At 33.3% G+C, this 23593-nt stretch overlaps 1 protein-coding gene across 2 annotated transcripts in view; it reads left to right on the top strand.

The window, feature by feature from the left end:
- C7 (complement C7) overlaps nucleotides 1–23593 on the top strand; it is a 66571-nt gene that overhangs the window by 10271 nt on the left and 32707 nt on the right. Inside the window, exons 6-10 of one of the 2 annotated variants that reach the window (XM_074282598.1) lie at nucleotides 383–521; nucleotides 9289–9423; nucleotides 11004–11247; nucleotides 20411–20524; nucleotides 22802–22968. In XM_074282598.1, the coding sequence (XP_074138699.1) occupies nucleotides 383–521; nucleotides 9289–9423; nucleotides 11004–11247; nucleotides 20411–20524; nucleotides 22802–22968 (799 nt within the window). Of the gene's footprint in view, nucleotides 1–382; nucleotides 522–9288; nucleotides 9424–11003; nucleotides 11263–20410; nucleotides 20525–22801; nucleotides 22969–23593 lie in introns of both variants that reach the window. The other variant, XM_074282597.1, reaches the window with a different exon arrangement.

Genomic DNA, 23593 nt, shown 5'->3' with positions numbered 1-23593 from the left:
TTATTGCTTCTCAAGAGCCACCTTAGTTGTGGTACAGTGGAAAGTGGCTTATTGGTTGGTCTTTAAACTGAGCTAATTTTAGCTATTGATATAGCTGTAGACATAAACTGTTGCCATAGATACCATTGTGCTGCAGCTGGTGTAACAAATATGCCCTTAATCTATTTTATTTTCCATACATTAGCGTTAGTGACTACTTAGAGCATGAACATGTGGAAAATGCTTCAGAAATGGTTTGCATTAGTGCTCTGTCCTTTCTATCTGAACTCAATTGAACAGATGCTTCGTTGTAATGAGTTTTAGAGTTTAAAGACTTTTCTAACTTGTGCTTTTCCAGCTATTGCCATTTTGGTTTAAAAGTATCTCTCCTCTCTCATTACAGGTTTAATGTACTAACTGGCCAGATTAAGGATACTGTTATCAATACAAAAACTTTTGGTGGTCAGTGCAGAAAGGTATTCAGTGGTGATCAGAAAGAGTACTACCGGCTGAGTGCAAATGTCCTCTCCTACACATTTCAGGTATTTGATTTAATAATTAAACTTCTGTTTCCTCTCTCTTCTTTAAGGAACACGTTATATCTTTGGTACCCTTGGGTTTTTCATGCATGATTTCTCTGTATTGAATTCATTATGGGTCAGGCAGGGCTGTTTGGCACAGTGAACAAAGTACCTGGGCATGGAGTCAGAAAAACTCATATTTTTGAGTTTAAATCTAGCCTCAGTCACAGAGTCAGACACAACTGAAAAATAACTGAATAAAATGGTACAATTGTCCTCATGATATAATTTTATCTCAGAAGAATCCAGTTATTCATTCATTCAGTAAACATTTTTGGACACCTAACATATTTAGGGTCTACCTTTCTAAACTTATTATGTATTATTCTCCATTCCAGCCAAAATGGGCTTCCATATATAACATTCCATTTTTCTATCTCTGCTTTTGCATAGTCTATCACTCATGACTAGAATGCATTTTCTCCTCAAATTCCATCTTTTAAAGTCTTTAGGTTCCTTCTGAGTTCAGCTCAAGAATTACCTGTTATGTGGGATCTTTTCTGAGTTGCCCACCTTCTATTGTCCTTGCAAGGAAATTACCTTGTAGTAGCTTTGTATACATTCTTTGTTTACTTATAGGTGTACTTGTTTAAATTGGTACATGTTGTCTGGTAGCTGGTGGCTTAGTGGCTAGAACCCTGGTCCTGGAGTTAGGAAGACCTGTTCTCAGATATTTATTAACTGAGCAATCCTGAACAGGACACTAAACCTCTTTGTGCCTTGATTTCTCATCTATAAAAATGTGATAATAGATAAAACCTACCTTTCAAGGTTGTGAAGACCACACAGAACTGGAAATTATTTTCTTTTTTCTCCTCTTGCAACTTTTCTGTCTTACTTTTACCAACTGAAAAATGGAGATAATAATAAAATCTACCTCCCAAGGTTGTTGTGAGGACCAAATGAGATAGATATTTGTAAAGCACTTTTAGCACAATGTCTGACACCTAGTAGCCAGACTAACAATAATAAAACTTGTTCCCCACTTCCTCACTTTCCCCCCAGAATTTAAACTCTGTGAAGTGAATTTAGTCTGTTTGCTTTCCTATTCCAGTATCAGGCACAATGATTGACATATAGTGAACACTTAAAAAATGATTGCTAATTGATTAATAGAAGGCACTCTATTAGCTGCTCTGAGGGATGGAACATGAACAGAAATGCTCATTTCTTTCAAGAAGTCTGCAATCTACCACAAGGGTTGATAAATGCCTGTACAAAAACTACTAAATGTGGAAGATGATAGGTGCCATTTAGAGTATGTGTGTCCAATTTGTTGCCAACTCCTGTAGAATCTACTTTGTAGCAGCTTTCATTTATGTCCTCTAGTCTTCTCTGATTCTGCTATCATTTTGATGTAGCCACTCATCACCTCATGCTTTGGACTATTACAGAAGCCAGGTGTGAGTCTATTTGCCTCAAATCTCTCCTCACCCACATCTATTTTCTGTTCAGCTGTCTAACTGTAGATTTGACCATGTCAATTTCTTCCCCTCAATTCAAGTCAATAAACTCCAATGGTTCCCATCACTTCTAAGATCAGATATAATCTGGCTTCTTCTTCTTACCTTTCTAATTTTTCATGCCTTTCCCCATACCATGTACCTTGTCATACAGGAACACAACCTCTTTATTCCTCAGAAAAGGTACCCCTTCTAATTCTGTGCCTTTTTTCACTGGTTCTCTCCCACCCCAAACCCATGTCTAGATTGTGTTCCTTCCTCATTTCTATTTCCTGCTTTCCCTGGCTTCCTTCAAGTCTCAGCTATTCCACTTTCTGCAAAAATTTTTTTTCTAGATCTCCTTAATCTTGTGTTTTCCCTCTGAGATGATCCCCAGTTTATCCTGTATCTTATGTGAACATAGATATTTTAATGTTGTTTCCCCTGTTAGAATATAAGCTTCTTAAGAGTAATGAGATTTTGGCATCCCCAGCACTTAGAATATCTTAGCACATAGTTAGGTGCTTAATAAATGCTTATTGACTTGGTTTCAGAGAGAGCTTACAACTCCTACATTCTGTGATTCTATAATCAGTGTTTTTCAGCTCTTCCTCTCATGGTGGGAATTTTTATATAATTGTTATTTGATCACTGAAAATTTTGAAACTTCGGCAGACAACATTAGAAGGAAAGGCCACAGGAGAGCCTTCAGGATAGGTTTAGAATTAGAGTTTTTCTCACCTTCTTCTAGGGCTATGTCTTCCCAGCATGTTCTTGAGATATTTTGAGAATGACCCATGGTATTTGATAAATTCAGAAAAGTTGGAAGAAGAAGAATAATAACAAAGAGGAGAATTTCCAACTCTGTGGGAAAGTAGCAGTCTGTAGAAGAGGAATAATTGTGTTAACAGTATGTAGCCTCATTTCTGTTTCCCACAGTGTGGCAAAGTTTTTGGATTGGTATCTAAAATGACTTTCAAGTCACTGAATTTGAAGAGTTTTGATAGAAGTGAGAAGAAATTCTACTTGTGGTAGAATAAGGAAAGGGAATAATCTGACAGTCTTAGACTGGGTAAAAGTGAGTTGGATAGTTGGAAGAACTCTTTGAAATCCAAACTGAATCACTTCCCTGAGGTAGGGAAAGTTCAGGAAAAGGTAACTCAGTTTACACTGGTCCTGAGAAAAATACTTAGAATAACTATTGGTGTGCTAATTGTTACATTAAGCTAAATTTTAAAAATCAAATTAAAAAATTATTCTTATTTTAAAATTTTAAAAATTTTATCACATTTATTCACTTTTTTGAGAGAATAGATTTACAGAGTGGATCCCTGAGATAAGACAACCACCAGATTCAAGGTACTCTATTCATATTCACTTAAAACCATACTAGGATGGTGAGAAAGTAAGAAATATGGGTATCAGATTCAGATATGCCTATATAGAAGTAATAAGCAAAGATATGTCTAGATAATCACAGTGCATCAATTGAACATCTAGGCAGGGCATAGTAGAGAGGTAAATATTTCTATAAGTAGTTAATACATTTTTGTTTTGATCTAGACTTATAATTCCATTAGAATAAAAAACCTCTACTAGTAAGCAAACACCCTCTACCACATGTTCTATTTTATAATCTTAGGGAGATACTTGGGGGCACTGAGAGTAAGTAAATTGGAACTGCTCTTATTGCTAGTAGGTATATAATGCAGGAATTGAACCCAGGTCTTAATGACTCTCAGGCCAGTTCTCAATCCAGTATGTCCTAGCAGCTTTTTGGAGCTATGTGTATGTAGACTTTAAAAGAAAGTTGGTTAATTATATTATTAGTAGATCATGACTATTATGCTTTATTTATAGAAAATTTAGTTTTCAAATATATTGATCATTTATAGTCAATCTATAGTCAAATCTATTGACTATAAATACCTACTTTAATATAACTTAATTACTTTGAGTAAAATTGTTATTCATACTTTTTGTTTATTTTTATTTTAAATTATTTTATTAATCTTTTCTAGCTTTTTTTGCTCTCTGACAATTTTGTGATCACCATAGACTTCTACTTTTTGTATAGAAAACCATAAAAATAAAGCCAATTAGCTGAGCCAGTGTGCTACATATATGTAGCAGTCAGTATCCTATGCTTCTATTGAGAGGAAGGAGACTAGTTTCACCATCTCTCCTCCAAAAACAATATTTTATTTCTTATATTTTGCATGTATAGGAAGAGTTTTGCAACTTAGCACTTAATCGTGTTCCTGAGCTGGAGAAGCTTCAGAAGAGGGTAACTCAGCTAACCAACTGGTGTTGAGAGCAACACAAATGATACCTTTTGGCAATATTAATTGTTTGAATGTTTCCCCTTATACTGAGCTAAACAGTTGATTGTTGATTTGAGAGAATAGACATTTAAACAGATGTAGCACCTGGTGCATCCTCCCATTTCAACTCACAAATTGAGCCCTTCAGTCAAGACTAATCCATGATCAAGGTGTCCTATGGATTTATAACCATTCATAAACATAGTAGAAAAACAAATCAGTGAGATTAATACCACATGCCACACTTTCAGTCTGAATGTAGTAGATTGTAATGGTAAAACTAGATAATTAAAAAGCATTTGCTGATTATCCACTTAGGCAAGTTGTGGATAGTTCTCTACTAGGTATTTATAGGTAGTTCTCTCCCCACCCCTCAAAAAATCTGGAGTAATGTCTTTGGAGTAAAGAACTCCTGCCAATGAAGAAAGTCCTTTTGCCAATGGGAGTCATCTCCTCCTCTGTAACTAGTCAGGGAGGCCATGTGACATTCCAAAATATCCCATTTCATTTTGATATAACTTTTATGGTGGAAAAAATTTTCCTGATATAAAACCTTATAAACTCCTGTAACCCCTACTCATTTCTTAGTTTGCTCCCCTCTTCCTGCTAATTTGTTAAGTTAGAACACATCTAACAACTCTTCCTATGGTAATTTTTTTTTCAGTACTTGAAATGAGATATGTTGCTTCCTCATCTTTTCTTTTCCATGTAAATAGCCCTTTTCCTACAAATGGTCCTTATTTGGCATGGCCTTCAAAGCCCATGTTCTGCTTGCTTTCCTTTGAATATTCTATGATTTATCAGTGTCCTTCCTAAAATGTGGTAGACCTGTACACAATTCTCCAGATGTAGTCTTACCAGGTCAGTGCAGATGGGTAGGCTTTCATGTTCTTTTTATTTTTTTAATTTTTTATTAATTTTTATAATTATAACATTTTCTTTGACAGTACATATGCATAGGTAAATGTTTTTTTTTTACAACATTGTCCCTTGTACTCCCTTCTGTTCTGAGTTTTTCCCCTCCTTCCCTCCACCCCCTCCCTTAGATGGCAGGCATTCCCATACATATTAAATATCTTATAGTATATCCTAGGTACAATATATATGTGCAGAACCGAATTTTGTTGTTGTTGTTGCAAAGGAAGGATTGTATTCAGAAGGTAAAAATAATCTGGGAAGAGAAACAAAATAAAACAAAACAAAACAAAAACAATGCTCACAGTTTACACTCATTTCCCAGTGTTCCTTTTCTGGATGTAGCTGATTCTGTCCATCATTGATCAATTGGAATTGGATTAGCTCTTCTCTATGTTGAAGATATCCACTTCCATCAGAATACATCCTCATACAGTATCATTGTTGAAGTGTATAATGATCCCCTAGTTCTGCTCGTTTCACTCAGCATCAGTTGATGTAAGTCTCTCCAAGCCTCTCTGTATTCCTCCTGTTGGTCATTTCTTACAGAGCAATAATATTCCATAACATTCATATACTATAATTTACCCAACCATTCTCCAATTGATGGACATCCATTCATTTTCCAGTTTCTAGCCACTATGAAAAGGGCTGCCACAAACATTTTGGCACATACAGGTCCCTTTCCCTTTTTTAGTATTTCCTTGGGATATAAGGCCAGTAGTAGTAGTACGGCTGGGTCAAAGGGTATGCACATTTTGATAACTTTTTGGGCATAATTCCAGATTGCTCTCCAGAATGGTTGGATTCTTTCACAACTCCACCAACAATGCGTCAGTGTCCCAGTTTTCCCACAGCCCCTCCAACATTCATCATTATTTGTTCCTGTCATCTTAGCCAATCTGACAGGTGTGTAATGATATCTCAGAGTTGTCTTAATTTGCATTTCTCTGATCAATAGTAATTTGGAACACTCTTTCAAATGAGTGGAAATAGTTTTAATTTAATTATCTGAAAATTGTCTGTTCATATGCTTTGACCATTTATCAATTGGAGAGTGGCTTGATTTCTTATAAATTAAAGTCAATTCTCTGTATATTTTGGAGATGAGGCCTTTATCAGAACCTTTAACTGTAAAACTGTTTTCCCAATTTGTTACTTCCCTTCTAATCTTGTTTGCATTAGTTTTGTTTGTGCAGAAACTTTTTAATTTGGTGTAATCAAAATTTTCTATTTTGTGATCAATAATGGTCTCTAGTTCTCCCTTGGACACAAACTCCTTGGTCCTCCACAAGTCCGAGAGGTAAACCATCCCATGTTCCTCCAATTTATTTATGATTTTGTTCTTTATGCCTAAATATTGGACCCATTTTGATCTTATCTTAGTATGTGGTGTTAAATGTGGGTCCATGCCTAGTTTCTGCCATACTAATTTCCAGTTTTCCCAGCAGTTTTTGTCAAATAATGAATTCTTATCCCAAAAGTTGGGATCTTTGGGTTTGTCAAACATTAGATTGCTATTTTTATTCACTATCTTGCCCTGTGAACCTAACCTATGCCACTGATCAACTAGTCTATTTCTTAGCCAATACCAAATGGTTTTGGTGACTGTTGCTTTATAATATAGTTCTAGATCAGGTACAGCTAGACCACCTTCATTTAATGTTTTTTTTCATTACTTCCCTTGAAATTCTCGACCTTTTGTTGTTCCATATTAATTTTGTTGTTATTTTTTCTAGGTCATTAAATAGTTTCTTGGGAGTCTGATTGATATAGCACTAAATAAATAGATTAGTTTAGGGAGTATTGTCATCTTGATTATATTCGCTCATCCTTTCCAAGAGCACTGAATGTCTTTCCAATTGTTTAAACCTGACTTTATTTTTGTGGCAAGTGTTTTGTAATTTTGCTCATATAATTCCTGACTCTCCTTTGGTAGATATATTCCCAAATATTTTATACTATCAACCGTTATTTTGAATGGGATTTCTCTTTGTATCTCTTGCTGTTGGATTGTGTTTGGTAATGTATAAAAATGCTGAGGATTTATGTGGATTTATTTTGTATCCTGCCACTTTGCTAAAATTCTGAATTATTTCTAATAGCTTTTTAGCAGAGTCTTTGGGGTTCTCCAAGCATACCATCATGTCATCTGCAAAAAGTGATAATTTGATTTCCTCATTTCCTACTCTAATTCCTTGAATCTCTTTCTTGGCTCTTATTGCCGAGGCTAGAGTTTCTAGTTTCTATTGAATAGTAATGGTGATAGTGGGCAACCTTGTTTCACTCGGCTTTCATGTTCTTGATGATTCCTGGACATTTCCTCTTTTAATACAGTCTAAAATTTTATTAGCTTTTTTGTTTGCCATATCAAATTTTTGACTCAGCTTAAACTTTTAATTTACTGAGACCATTAGATCCTTTGCAGACAAACTACTATCTAGCCATACCTCTCTCATCCCGTATAAATGAAGCTTACTTTTTGAACTTATGAGGAACATCTTGTCCCTTGACTACTTAAAAGATTGTCAGTAAAGTTTGTGTGTGGCAAGGTAATAGATATGGCAGCCAAAAAAAAGCAATATAGTGTGGGATTGGCACAAATGAAATATGTCTTATCTTTGCATTTCACAAAAGTGAGAACCTCTGGGAAGAGGAGTTTGTTAGTTGATATGTCTGAATAAGTGAGAAGGAACTAGGAAAATGCACCTGATGTGATTGGATTACTATGGATGAAAGCTACTGACCTTACTAGGGCTACTACTATTATTTCTCAAACATACATCATATTATCCTATCTCTGCTTAGGCAGCAGATGCCTCTTTTTCTTTTGTTTTTTCCCCTCTTTTGATATTTATCCATTTCCAGTGTGTCTTTCAGAACCCAGTTTAAAAGTTTTTTCTAGTTTTCTCTGATTAGGTGTTCTCTGTTCTCTGAACTTCTCTGCCACACTTTTATTATACTTTCATATTGTATCTAGTATCTTAGTTACTATGTTGACAGATAATATGGTGTACAGCACTAGAGGTTTTTTTCACCTGTAAGCCAGGAAAACTTGAGCTCAAGCCCTATCTCAGCCACACATTAGCTTAACCTTTTTTATAATGTAGGAAAAAAATGCTCTAAAACTATAAGGTGTAGGAAAGGTGCCTTTCTACATTGGTAGAGGGAATTATTTTAATCCTGGAGTTTCCTCTGTCAATGAAATTACAGGACAAATCCATATTCCTATGGTATCTGCCTGTGTGCTTGTTCTGTCCTTCTGACTAACTTAAACTTTTCTTTTTTTCTTTTTTATCCTGGAGACAATTTAAGTTAATTGTCCAGGTCACACAGGTAATAAGGGTCTGAGGCAAAATTTGATCTCACATCCTCCTGACTCTAGTGCTGTTCTCTATTTATTTTACTTCATCTTGCTGCCTCTAACCTATACTTTTCAGAAGTGCAAAGATGCTCTCATTAAAAAAAAATATTTCTCAGTGTGTCACACAAAATAGGTATTTAGTATGCATATATTGAATGAATATGCCTTTGTTATTGCAGTCAGTCTATCCTTGCTTACCTATATATTGATTACAAATAATTTTAAATTTGGGATAGCTTTTTTTTTTCTCCTCCTACCTAGCATATATAGTGATTTCTTCTCTTTTCTGCTCAGGTAGCATACACTGTTAGAAAAAATTAAACTAGTATGAGCACTTGCTTAAGCAAGTAAAATGCAATCCAAGGCTTTAATCTGTTACAAAACTGTTTAATACATTCCCATGCCAACTAAGATTTTTTTTTCCTTTTTTATTTTATCTCTCTCCTCCACTATTGACTCAGATCCTTAATAAATCACTTTCTTGTTTCTTCTTATTCATAGCCTTAGTTTTTTAATGTTGCATGTGAAGATCTTTGCTTTGCATTTTGAATACAGAGAAAAGAAGCTTCTAGAGTAATGGAATTGGGCAAAAATCTTTCTGAGGATAGGAATCATAATAGTTGTTCTTTGTAGCTTCTGAAGCCAGATTTAGCCATAAATAAAATTTTCTGTTTTCTTTCCAGGTGAAAGTAGATAATGATTTTAGTTATGAATTTTACAACAGTAGTTGGTCTTATATCAAACATAAGGAAACTCATTTTACATCAAATCATGGACACAGGCATGACTCAAGTAAAAATGAAAACCGAAATGAAAAGGTTAGTAGAAATTGTAGAATTTGTAGAACAATGGATGAGAACAATTTTCCTCTACTAATAGTCAATTGGTGCTACTAATGTATGGGACTTTTCCTTTAACTGAAATATAATGTTTCTGATGAATCATTAACTTCATATTTAGCAAAAATAACTTGATAAAAGGTTATTTTCATTTTTTTTTGCCAAAAATGAATATATCCTACTATGAAGGAGCCAAAATAATCTATTCTTTGAACACTTATATTGTTAAATTGTACTAATGAGGAATTTATTTATAATTTGAATCTCTCATTAAATATTCTATTCTTGTTGAATTTATTGGGCTTTTTTTTTTGACAGAAAATTGTATTCGTAAAAGTTTATCACTAGTTAAAACTTCTTATCTTTAAGGTTGAAGCTACAAAAATTCTCCTAGTCCTTATAGAATAAATTCATGGCCACTCACCATACCTTTTTTTTATCACTTCCATAAGAAAATTATTAGTTTCTAACTGGTGTGTGCATTGATATAACCAGATGGTGTTAATTGTGTTGGACAAAGTAAACTTTAAGGTTAAAGTGATTTTCAAAAATTTAGGATATAGACTTTTCCTCAAAAATCTGAAGCACTTCTAAAACACTTGATAACTGAGTGTTTTTGAGTCTCCTAGCATCTATAGTGGAAAAAATAAACAGTTGAAATAATTTAAGCTAATAACTATGTGCTTATTTGCTTATGCATTTTTAGAGATTATTATTATTCATAATGTACATATTTTTATAGCATTTGCAAATAGACTCTTCCCTAATAATGCAAGCCAAAAGAAAGCATTTACTATTTGAATATGTGATGGTGGCATAAATGAGTGAACTGGCAAAATGGTTTGTGGGCTCTTTTTGTTTATTTATTTGTTTTGTTTGTTTTATTTTTGAACTACTAACAATTTTAGAAGAGGTATCTGGTAGGTCAGTAGATAGAGCACTGGACCTGGTCAGGAAGATCTATTCACTTAATTTATGATTTTCTGACAGAATGATACACTAGAGAAGGAAATGGCAAACCATTCCCCACATAAAGTCATGAAGTGGGGGATACAACTGAAAAATGACTGAATGAAAAAATAGAGTGTGAAATTTTGGCGGACCATTATTGGTTACAAAGAGAATTCAGTATAGGATAGATTGAATAGATCTAAGGGAATTTAATTACTTAAGTAAAAATAACTTTTTTATATTTTATTTTACCTCTAGAATATTCTATTCCCTAAGAGACAGCATTAGAATAAATATTAAGATTGTTTTAATACTTAATGAGTTTAGTTCATTAATTAAGTGACTCTGTGCTTCCCTTCCAAGCTTGAGAAAGAATACAATTCATCCTCCAAGGTCATTAAAGTTGTTCAAGGAAAAAAGACAATGTTCCATTCAGGGAATCTTTATGGATACTAGAACTATGGAAGACTCCTTGATTGTTGTTTTATTCAGAAGGGTTAATTATGAAATATCCAGGGGACTGTGAATGGGGTTAATAGAGGATGGGAGTGGTGATGAGGTGTATGTTGGGAATGGACCATTCTAATTTATTTTTGTTCTTCCTTTAGAATTATCAACTGATGGTTATACAGAACAATGTTGAAGTAGCTCAATTCATTAATAACCAACCAGAATTTCTAAATCTTGCTGAACTCTTTTGGAAAGATCTCTTACACCTCCCTTCTCTCTACGACTATAGTTCCTACCGAAGAATAATTGAATTGTATGGGACTCATTATCTGCAGTCTGGATCCCTAGGAGGAGAATATAAAGTTCTCTTTTATGTGGACACAGACAAAATGAAGGAATATGGTATAGTTATAAAAAGTGTGCTGTTATTCTGTGTTTAGTTGTGTATTACTTCCCTTCCTCATGCTCTGTGAAGTAGTCAAAACTAGCATCTTCTCTCTTCATCACACACAATATCTTTTTGTGCTTTTGTTTGAACTATCTTCCATGCCCAGAATGCTGTTTTTTGGTGAACCAATATTCCATAAAGTAATGTTATATGATAAAACAACTAGTACTCAAGGTGTTCTCTTCAAGAAACTAAGAATTTTGGGATCAATCAATCTCTATTTCTTATAGGACAAAATTGTATTCACCCCCAAATCATAAATACATGTATTTTCTTTGATGATATTTGCATTTTGTAGAACTTATATAGCACCATATACAAATTCTTCTTTCCATACAGGTAGGAGAAAATCATACTAGTTGCCTTAAGTTAAAAATCATCCTACCAAGGGCAATTAAGAGAAAAACTGCATTTTATTCTTCTATCCTACATTAACTCTATACTTAATATACTGGTTTACTCTCTTTTTTTTTTTTTTTTTACCTACATCTACCTTCTTTCCCATCTCTGTCCCTTTACTCAGCTTTTCCAGCCAGGGATGTCTGCATATTTCCTCTTTACTCTTTTATCTAAAAAAAATTTTGATAATAGCTTTTTACCTTCAAAATATATGCAAAGATAGTTTTCAACATTCACCCTTGCAAAACCCTGCATTTCAATTTTTTCTCCCTCTTTTCTCCTAACCCTCTCCTCTAGATAGTGAATAATCCAATACATGTTAAATATGTGTGATTCTTCTATACATATCTTCACAATTATCATGCTGCACAAGGAAAATCAGATCAAAAAGAAAAAAAAATGAGAAAGAAAACAAAGAGCAAGCAAACAACAACAAAAAGGTGAAAATACTATGTTGTGATTTCCATTCAGTCCTGACAATCCTCTTCCTGGATGTAGGTGGCTCTCTCCATCACAAGTTCATTGGAACCAGCCTGAATTACCTCATTGTTAAAAAGATCCATATCCATCAGAATTGATCACTGCATAATCTTGTTGATGTGTAGAATGTTCTCTTGGTTCTACATTTAGCATCAGTTCATATTAGCCTCCCCAGGCCTTTCTGAAATCATCTTGCTGGTCATTTCTTTTAGAACAATAATATTCCATTACATTAATATACTATAACTTATTTAGCCATTCTCCAACTGATAGGCATCCTCTAAGTTTCCAGTTCTTTGCCACTACAAAAAGGGCCGCCACAAACATTTTTGCACATGTGGGTCCTTTTCCCTTTTTTATGATCTCCTATGGATACAGGGCCCAGTAGAGACACTGCTGGATTAAAGCATATGCACAATTTGATAGCCCTTTGGGTCTAGTTCTATGTTGCTCTCCAGAATGGTTGGATCTGTTCACAAGTCTTCCTACAATGTATTAATATCCCAATTTTTCCACAAGTCCTGCAACATTTATCATTATCTTTTCCTGTCATCTTAGCCAGTCTAAGAGGTATAAAGTCATATCTCAGAACAATCTTAAATTGCATTCTCTGACCAATAGTGATTTAGAGCATTTTTTCACATGGCTAGAGATGGTTTTAACTTTATCTGAAAATTGTCTATTTATGAACATTTGACCATTTGTCTATTGGAGAATAGCTTGAATTCTTATAGAGTTGTATCTATGTATTTTAGAAATGAGCCCTTTATCAAAATCCTTGGATATAAACATTGTTTCCCACCTTTCTGCTTCCTTTTTAATCTTGTCTCTTTTGGTTTTGTTTGTACAAAAACTTTGAAACTTAATATAATCAAAATTATCCATTTTGCATTTCAAAATGTGATCTAGTTCTTTTTTGGCTACAAATTCCTTCCTTCTCTACAGATCTGAGAGGTAGACTATCCTTTGTTCTTCTCATTTGCTTACTTTTTATGTCTAAATTATGATCCCATTTTGTACTTGGTATTATATTGGTCAATGCCTAGATTCTGCTATACTGTTTTCCAATTTTCCCAGCATTTTTTGTCAAATACTGAGTTGTTATCCCAGAGGCTGGGGTCTTTGAGTTTACCAAACACTAGATTACTATAGTCATTGACTATTGTATCTTGTGAATTTAACCATTACACTTACCAAGTACTCTATTTCTTAGCCAGTACCAAATGGTTTTGATGACCACTGTATTATAATATAGTTTTAGATCTGGTACAGCTAGGGTACCTTCCTTTGCATTTTTTTCATTAATTCCCTTGAAATTCTTGACCTTTTGTTTTTCCAGTGAACTTTGTTATATTTTTTGTAACTCTTTAATTTTTGGCAGTTTGAATTGTATGGTACTGAATAAGTAGATTAATTTAGATAGTATTATCATTTTTATTATATTAGCTTGGCCTAATCATAAGCAGATGATATTCTTTCAACTGATTATATATGACTTTATTTGTGTGAAAAGTATTTTGAAATTTTGTTCATAAACTCCTGATTTTGTCTTGGCAGATAGACTCCCAAATATTTTATATTATTTACAGTTATTTTATAAATGGAATTTCTCTTTGCATCTCTTGCTGCTGGACTTTGTTGGTAATATGTAAAAATGCTGATGATTAATGTAGATTTATTTTGTATCCTGCAATTTTGCTAAAATTGTTAATTGTTTCTAGTAGTTTTTAATTGATTCTCTAGGATTCTCTAAGTATATCATCACATCATTTTCAAAGAATGATAATTTGGTTTCCTCATTATCTGGTCTAATTCCTTTAATTTCTTTTTCTTCTCTTCTTGCTAAAGCTAACACATATAATATAATACTGAATAGTAATGTTGATAGTGAACAACCTTGTTTCCTCTCTGATGTGATTGGGAATGCTTCTAGTTTATCCCCATTTTACATGTCACTTGCTAATGGTTTTAAATAGATGCTACCAATAGTTTTAAGGGAAACTCCATTTATCCCTATGTTCTCTTAATGTTTATAATAGGAATATGTATTGGATTTTGTCAAATGCTTTTCCTGCATCTTTTGAGGCAACCCTATATTCCTGGTATAAATCCTAGTTGGTCATAGTGTATTATCCTGGGGATAACTTGCTGTAATCTCTTTGCTAATATGTTATTTAAGATTTCACTAGGGAAATTGGCCTATAATTTTCTTTCTTTGTTTTGATCCTAACTGGGTTAAGTATCAGCCCTATATCTGTGTCATAAAAAGAATTTTGTAGGACTACTTCTTTCTCTATTTTTCCAAATAATTTGCATAATTTTGGAATTAATTGTTCTTTAAATGTTTGACAGAATTCTCTTGTAAATCCATCTGGCCCTAGAGATTTTTTTCTTAGGGAGCTGATTAATTGCTTGTTCATTTTTCTTTTTCTAAAATGGGACTATTCAAATTTTGGGAAATCTATATTTTTGTAAGTATTCATCCATTTCACTTAGATTATCAGATTTATTGGCATACAATTGGGCAAAATAGCTCCTTATTATTGCCCCAATTTCCTCTTCATTAGTGGAAAGTTCATCCTTTTCATTTTTTGATACTAGCAAGTTGATTTTCTTCTTTCCCTTTTCTAATCAAATTAAAGGTTTGTCTATTTTGATTTTCAAAAGTAAAACCAACTCTTAGTTTTGTTTATTCAATAGTTTTCTTACTTTCAATTATATTAATTTCCCCTTTTATTTTCAGAATTTCAAATTTGGTATTTATTTGGGGGTTTTTAATTTGTTTTTTTTTTCTAGCTTTTTTAGTTGAATATCTAATTAATTGATCTTCTCTTTCTCTGTCTGAAGCAAGTAAACACCTAGAGATATAAAATTTCTCCTAAGAACTGCTTTGGCTGCATGCCATACATTTTGGTATGTTGTCTTATTATTGTCATTCTCTTGAATGAAATTATCGATTGTGTCTTTGATTTGTTGTTTCATCCACTCATTTTAGGATGAGATTATTAAGTTTCCAATTAATTTTTGGTCTATTTTCCCCTCGTTCTTTATTACATGTAATTTTTATTGCATCATGCTCTGAAAAAGATGCACATAATATTTCTGCCTTTCTGCACTTGATTTTGAGGTTTTTATGTGCTAATACATGGTCAATTTTTTTTTTTTTGTAGATTCCATGTACCACCATGTATATTCCTTTCTGTCCCCATTCAATTTTTTCCAAAAGTTTATCATACCTAACTTTTCTAAAATTCTATTTTCCTCCTTAACTTCTTTCTTATTTATTTTGTGGTTCTATTTATCTAGTTCTGGTAGAGCAAGGTTGAGATCCCCTACTAGTATAGGTTTGCTGTCTACTTCTTGCAACTCTTTTGACTTCTCCTTTAGGAATTTGGATGCTACACCACTTGGTGCCTATATGTTTAGTATTGATATGGTACCCTTTAGTAAAATGTAGTTTCCTTCTTTATCTTTTAAAATTAGATCTATTTTTGCTTTTGGTTGATCTGAGATCAGGATCACTATTCCTGCTTTTTTTTTTTTTTTTTAATTCAGCTGAAGCATAATAGATTCTGCTCCAGCCTTTTACCTTTATCCTGTATGTATCAATCTGCTTTAAATGTGTTTCTTAAAAAAGATATTGTAGGATTTTGGTTTTTAATGAAGTCTTCTATTTGCTCCCATTTTATGGGAGAGTTTATCCCATTCACATTCATAGTTAAAATTACTCTGTATTTCCCACCATCTTATTTTCTCCAAATTATACTTTTCTCTTTTCTTTCCTTTTTTCTTGCTTCTGACCACCACCTCCCTCAATTTTGTCCTTTCTTTTTACAGTCCCTCCCCCTTTCTTATTCTTTTCCTCTTCTACTTCTGTTCTCCCTTCTATCAGCACCTTCCTTTCTTTTTTCCCCTTTCCCTTCCTACTTCCCCATAAAGTGAGACAAGTTTCTCTGAGCCAAATCTGATGAGATTAAGATTCACACAATACTCATTCCCCTTTTTTTCTTTCCCTCAATTGTAATAAGTCTTTTTGGCCTCTTCATGTAATAAAATTTATCCCATTTTTAACCTCCGCTTTTTTTTTTCTTTCACTTATTTCCACCTCTAGTTCTTTTTTATATCACCACAATAAAGTCAAATTATATCTACACCCTCTAAGTATATCCTCAATGAAGATACAATTCTCAAGCATTAAACTTCCTTCATGGGGATGTATACATTTTAACCTTTTGAAAACATTGTTTTTTTCCTTCTCTTTTTATTCTTCTCTTGAACTTGGTATTTGAAAATTAAAATTTTTGTTCAGCTCTGCTCTTTTCATCAAAAAACAAATGAAAATCCCTCATTTTATTGAATATTCATCTTCTAATGAAGCCTTTAAATATATAATGCTTAATTTTGCTGGATAATTCTTGACTGTAGTCCCAGCTCCTTTGCCTTCTGGAATATCACATTCCAGGCCCTTCTATCCTTTAAAATGAAAGCTGCTAGGGTTTCTGGGTAATCCTGATTATGGCTCCTCAATATTTGAATTGTTTCTCTTGCAGTACTTTCTCCTTGATCTGATAATTCTGAAATTTATCTATGATATTGTATCTATACTATATCTATGCTATATCTATATATCTCTGTCTCTATCTATCTATAGAGTTCCATTTTGGGATCTCTTTCAGGAAGTGATTGGTGGATCCTTTCAATGACTATTTTACCCTCTAGTTCTAGGACACCAGGGAAGTTTTCCTTGATGATTTTTTGAAAGATGTTGTCTTGGCTCTTTTTTCATCATGGTTTTCAGGTAGTCTAATAATTCTTAGATTGTCTCTCTGAATCTATTTTCTAGATCAATTGCTTTTCCAATGAGATATTTTACATTTTCTTCTTTTTTCCCTTTTTTTTTTTTTTGGTTTTGTTTGATTGATTCTTGATATCTCATTAAGTCACTTACTTCTATTTGTTCAATTCTAATTTTTAGTGTTTTATTTTCTTCAGTTAGCTTTTTTAACTTTTTGCACTTGACCAATTGAACTTTTAAATGAATTGTTTTGTTCATTGGATTTTTTTCCATTTCATCAATTCTATTTTTTAGGGAATTGTTCTCTATTTCCATCTCACCAATTTTGTTTTTCAAGGAGTTCCATTTTGCCAAATGTATTTTTTAAGGAGTTTTCTTCAAATAATTTCTGTTTCTTTTCCACACTCGCCTGTAAAACTCTCATTCCTTTCTCCATTTTCTTCTAAACTCTTTTTAAAGATCTTTTTGACTTCTTCCAAAAGAGTCTTTTGAGAAGTTGTTTTACCTTTAATGTCCTCAGGGTTTGAGGTCTGTTCTTTCCTATCTCCATAAAAACTATCTATGGTTAGAGCTCTTTTTGCTTTTTTGCTAATTTTTAAAGGTTGAGGTTTGCCCTTAGACCAAACTTCCTCTCAAGGTGACAGCAGCTTTACATTGCCTGGGCTGGTGCTGCCGGCTTCTTTCCCAAGCTTGGTGGTCCTGGCCAAGTCCAGGGGAAGGGGTTAAGGGTCTCACTATTTGCCTTCTGTTGTTGTGTTGGATGTTTCACAGCTTGTTTGCTGATTCATTAGCTTCTGAACCAGGACAGAGTAATGAACACTGCTGTATTTTGGTTAAGAACCTCCTACTAAATTTCCTGGTGCATAGATACCTATCCACCCTGAGTCTCCCTGCATTGCACCTGCATTGAGCACTTCTCCCCATGCCAGATTGAGACAAACCCTTCCTGAAGTTCTTCAAAAATATCTTCTGCTGGAAATTTGTTACACTCCAAATATTTGTGGGTTTTATGACGTCAAAACCTATATAGAGGCTTGATTCTAAGGGAAACCAGAAAGAGCTCAGACAAAGTCCTGTCCATCTTAACTTTGCCCTCCCCCCACCCATACCTCCTCTTTACTAAGATAATACTACTAATTTTTAGAAGCCACTAATCCCATTTCCTTCATGAGCCTTCTCTGGCTATTTTAGCTAGAATTAAATTCTTCATCCTCAGAGTAATTAGGAAATGCATTGTTTGTATTCTTCATCTGACAGTTATTTGGCTCTTACTATTATTGTATTTATATTCTCTCCCCATCTAATCTGGAATCTCTTTCAGGGCAGAAATAATTTCTTTTGTTTTTACACAACATTCACAGTACATGGTAGTAGGCACACAGTAACTATTTATTGATTAATTTCTTTCTTCCTTATCTAACAAGATTGACTGCAGTTCCAGGACTCACTCTGCTTTGTCCACTCCTTTCTCTTTCATGATTGATACCTTGACCCAGATTTTTACACATCCAAGAATGTTGTTTTATCCTTTTCTTGTTATGATACCGACACTTATTAATATTAGTTTGCTCCTTGTATTCTGAGATGTAAATATCAACTTCTATAATTAAGAAACAATAGTGAACTCACGGGAAGGGTGTGAAAGTGGTCAGATTTTCAATGATCCCTGTCATTCTTCAGATAAAATGCATTCTGAGACATTTATCTGCTATGTATGAAATGTGCTTTTTACATTTCAAAATTACCAAATGTGGCACAGAAACAAATTCTCGGAAGCTATTACATTCCAGTATTTCTTTTTAAAACTCACTCACCAATTGTCCTCACCTTATTTTAAGAGTCATTTTCTTTACTGTAAAAATAATGAAAAGTACTTGTTTTTCAACCTCATAACTTAAAAAGATTAGATTTATTTCTTACTTTCAATTTTCTGAATTCCAAATTTTTCCTTCCTCCCTCCCTCATTGAAAAAGCAAAACAAACAGACAAACAAAAAAACCCCAAAACATTTGTATAGTAGTGCAAAACAAATTTTTGTATAAGCCATGTTTTTTTTAAAAAGCAAGAAAAAGAAATATGCCTCAGTCTGTACTCTGAATTTATCAGTTATCTATTTGGATATTCCAAATTTCATTATGAATGCTTTGAAATTATAATGGGTCATCGTACTAATAAAAGCTACTAAGTTTTCAAAACTTCTATGTATTTCCAATATTGCTATTATTGTATAATTCTGCTCACTTCCCTTTGTATCGCAAAAAATATGATGCACCACTTTAGATATTTTTGTACATATGAATCTTTTCCTTCTTTCCTTTATCTCTTTGGGGCATAAATCTAGTAGCATTATTGCTGGGTCAGAGAACATAAACAGTTTCATAGCTTTTTGGTTATAGTTCTAAATGCTTTTCAAAATAGTTGGATTCATGATGGAAAAACTGAGATTGAAAAATTGAGTAAGTTGGCTAAGGTTATACATATTTAGAAGGAAAGATAAAACCATTCTCATTAAACCGTTCTTTGGGCATTGGAGCTGGGGCGCATTATCCTCTCCTATACCAGCAAACATAGTTAATGGTGAAAATAGGTTACATAGTATATAGGGTACTATGATAGAAGTCAGCATGGATCTGAGTTCAAATTTGCTCTCAGACACATCAATTGTGTGTCTCTGAGCATATCATGTTTGCTTCTGTCTGTCCATTTTCCTCAACTATAAAATGAAGATAATAATAACAACTCTCAGGGTTATAAGGATCAAATGAGATGATAATTGTAAATATTTATTTAAGTATTTAGTACAGTATGTAATGCATACTAAATACCACATAAATGTTAGTTATTATTATTAATTTCTTTGAACCTGTGGTTTCATTGTTATAGTGAACAGATATGAAAACTCCTCTCTCTGACATAAAACAACCACTCAATTAACTATAAATTGTTTTATAGTGTGCAAGATTGTAACTTAGCGATTGCTTGGACCACTAAAGAGGTTAAGTGAACTGCATGCTCCTAAGAGTTAGGACTTGAATCTCAATCTCCTCAACTCCAAGACCATATCTTGATCCACTTCTTTTTACTATACTCTTTCTTATTTATGACCATAGTTAATGGATAGAACTGCCTTTTCTAGAGATTCAGTTATGACCAAAACTGCAGTTTTCCCCTAGAGCTGACCTCACAGAACTAATGAAAAATGAACAACAGAAAGAATAATAATTATAATGCTACTAATTTGAATATTAGAATATTGTTTTACAGTTTACATTTTAATATTGCTTTACAGTTTACAAAATGTTTTTTCATACATATTATTTGATTAGTTGAGATATTCTCTTGTCCCATTTGATAGTAATGACTATCAAAGAAAGGGAAAAAAACAAACAAATGAGGTTTTAAGTTAATACAGAAAATTAATCATATATATTTTTTTCTTTCAGATTTTAGCTTACTTGACATGCAGGAATGTACCTCACGGAACTTGAATCTTTTTTTTGTTAAAGTATCTAAGCAGAAATGTGAGGAACTTATTGAGTTATTAAAATTGGCTTCAGGTGAGTTCAATGTTTCATCAATTTGTTTATGAATTAAGAAATACTTTATAATATGATCAATGTTTGTAAAAGTGCCATGCAAAGGTGAGAAGTATGTATCTTCTTTGTAATTCACAGTAATTACTAGAGATGCCATATTCAATTTTTCTAACTAAAGGTAAAGGAGTCAGTTTGTTGGAAGGAGCACTTTCTAGCTCTGTATTTCTCTTGCTCTTACTTTTTATTTCCTATTTAAAATCTTTTAACTTTTGAAAGAATATTAAACTTGGTAGAATTAAAGGAAAATATTACTCTATAACTAATTAACAAAATAATTAGGGACCCTCCTTTAGGCCAGAATGATGGAAAATTATTCAGCCCAGTATATGAGGGCTCCCACACCCAAAAGTTTTTCTGTTAATCTTCCCTTAGTGTCCTAAATGTCAACATTTATAGCAGGGATTTGCTAGTAATAATGGAGAATATATTGGGTCAGAAGACTTCAGAAGATCACATTTCTTTTTCTTTTCTAAAACACACATGAATGAAGACAGATTAATAGTTGTAATAATTCTTTATGTCTATAAGTTTAAAAAATATAATTCAATATGAAACAGCAGGTCTTTTATTCTGTTCCTGTTAAGAATCTAGTATGTTGCTGTTAAGTCCTTTGAGGACTTGACACATTTCTTCTTTTGTCTAATGTTTTCCTTCGAAGAACGTATATTCTTATACTTTGTTCTGGACTTTTCTTCCTGTCGAATTCCTCTAGTTCAGACAAATCAAATTTGTTATACAATTTTATTTGGGAGGTGGGATGCATTGGGCCTTAGAAGGCAAGACCCATCACCTGTGCTAGCCATACTTCGGTATTTTTGCTTTGTATAGTGTCTTCCCAAGCTTCAGTATCTCTAGTTTCCTTCTCTTCATGGGAATAATTCCTCAGTCTAAATCTCTGAACATCACCTATAGGTCTGCCTCTTTTTCTTACATTAGGACCCCTCCAAAAAGGGATTTTAAATAGACTCTCATAGATATTTTTTCCCTTTTTTGGTTTTGATTTATTCAGACACATCTTTTTTGTTTGTCATGAGGGACAGTGTGACTTGTGTTCAAAGACCCAGCTTTGAATCCAAAAAAGATTTGGATTTGGGTTTCATTTCTTCCATATACTGATCCTATATAATTCCCAGGCAACTCCCAAAGTAGGGGGAGGTTTAGGAAATCTCCCTTTTTTGTCTAGAAGGCTATATTCCCAAATAACTCTGCCAAAGGAAGATAAAATTTCTTCTTCTTTGCATGAGTTGGAGCTTATGAATATTGTCTATGGACTAAACTCTTGAGCTAAGTAAGCATGAACAAGTCTGCCTCTGCCATATGCCTTTATTTTTAAAAATAACTTTTTCATTGAAGAAGAATCTGTTTTCTTTACCTCCCTCCTTTATCCACATTCTTAATGGAAAAAAGGGAAAAAATCTTGTATTAAATTTTTATTGTCAAGTAAAAGAAATCTCCACATTGGTCATAGCCAAAAATTCCTTTGCCCATTTAGTAGGTGGTCAGCATATTTCATTATTGTTCCTCTGCAATTTTGGTTGGCTAGAATTCTTAAATCTTTCAAAATAGTTTGTCTTTACAAAGTTATTATTGAATGATACCTTTTCTGATTTTTTTCACTTTACTGTGTATAATTTCATATTTTCTGAAGCCATCCCTTTCATAATTTCTAGTGAAATAATTGTATTCCATTAAATTCATATTCTATAATTTGATTAGTTACTAATCAATTGATGGTTACCCCACAGAGCACAGATTTTCTTTAATGAAATTCTGGTCTGTCTTAAAGTCCAAGAGAGAATGAAAGACAGGGAGATAAAGTCTCACAGCTTGAATTTTAGTCCATTAAGAGGACTACCTCTTCTGATATAGAGTCTATCATCAGTCAGCCGATTATCAGAGTTCCTTCTATCCTTTCATCAGGGTACCAGTGGCCATATTTATAATCCAAATTAAGGGGTCCCTTAGATACTTCCTAATTAAAATTCATGACATGATTTTAAGTTGATTTGGGAACAGGAATTCCTCTGATCAATGCCCTTATGTCAGAAACATTTTGAATCACTGTTATGGGTACTGCCTTTAAAGGTTCAGATCACAATTCATTTTGTGTTTATTAAAATCTTACTTATATTTTATGCTTCTGTAATTCTTAATGCTGTTTGTGAATGCTTGCTAGATTTTTCATTTTACATGCATTTCTATATTCTTACTTGATATTTTAAATTCCTTCTTATATAGAAACAAAAAACAAATTGCTCCGTGGCAATGCAGTTGTCAAAGGAGGAAGCCCAGCTTTGGTAGCTGGTCTTAGTTATTTAAATATAGATGATCCTACTGCAAATAGACGCCGGTATGCTTCATGGGCTGCAACTGTGGGACAGTATCCCCAAGTAATAAAACAAAAGGTAAGTGATGTTCTACTTCAGGCAGCAGGGAGCAGATATGCTTATTTGTACTAAAAAAATGAAATGGTTAAAAAGAGACTACTTTAGCATTTCCTAGTCAAATTCTGCTTCATACAGTAAAAATTTATGCAAATACAATAATAAAGAATTGTAAATATTTTATCAGATTGATTCTATTTTATCAGGAAAAGTTTAGTGCTAAATATAGTACAAGGGAAATTAGTCACAGAATTCCTATTTCTAATTATTAGTTGCTTTTGTTTGGGTTTTACCTTTGCCCTATACTCACAAGGAGCCAAAACTTAGAGAGGAGGTCACTTGGTCTTGCTTCCTCCCTCCAAGTGATCTAAATCTAATATATCTATGACAGATTGTTTTCTATTTTTAATTTTTAAGGCTAAGTACAGAGATTCTATATTTAATGGGTTGCTCATTTTTGAGTTAAAACAACCATCCTTCTAAGTCAGACTATTTATTTTGCTAATTAATTGAGACATGGTGGGAAAATACTGGTTCTGGAATCAGCAAATCTAGGTTGGAATGCTAGATCTCCCACTTGATAGCTGTGAGCAAGTAGCCCACTATTTGTTCAAATAACCTCATTCTATCCCATCTCCTCTATCCA

Source organism: Sminthopsis crassicaudata, chromosome 1 (assembly GCF_048593235.1).
Source record: "Sminthopsis crassicaudata isolate SCR6 chromosome 1, ASM4859323v1, whole genome shotgun sequence".
Taxonomy (NCBI): domain Eukaryota; kingdom Metazoa; phylum Chordata; class Mammalia; order Dasyuromorphia; family Dasyuridae; genus Sminthopsis; species Sminthopsis crassicaudata.
This window is presented reverse-complemented; position numbering and strand designations above follow the sequence as displayed.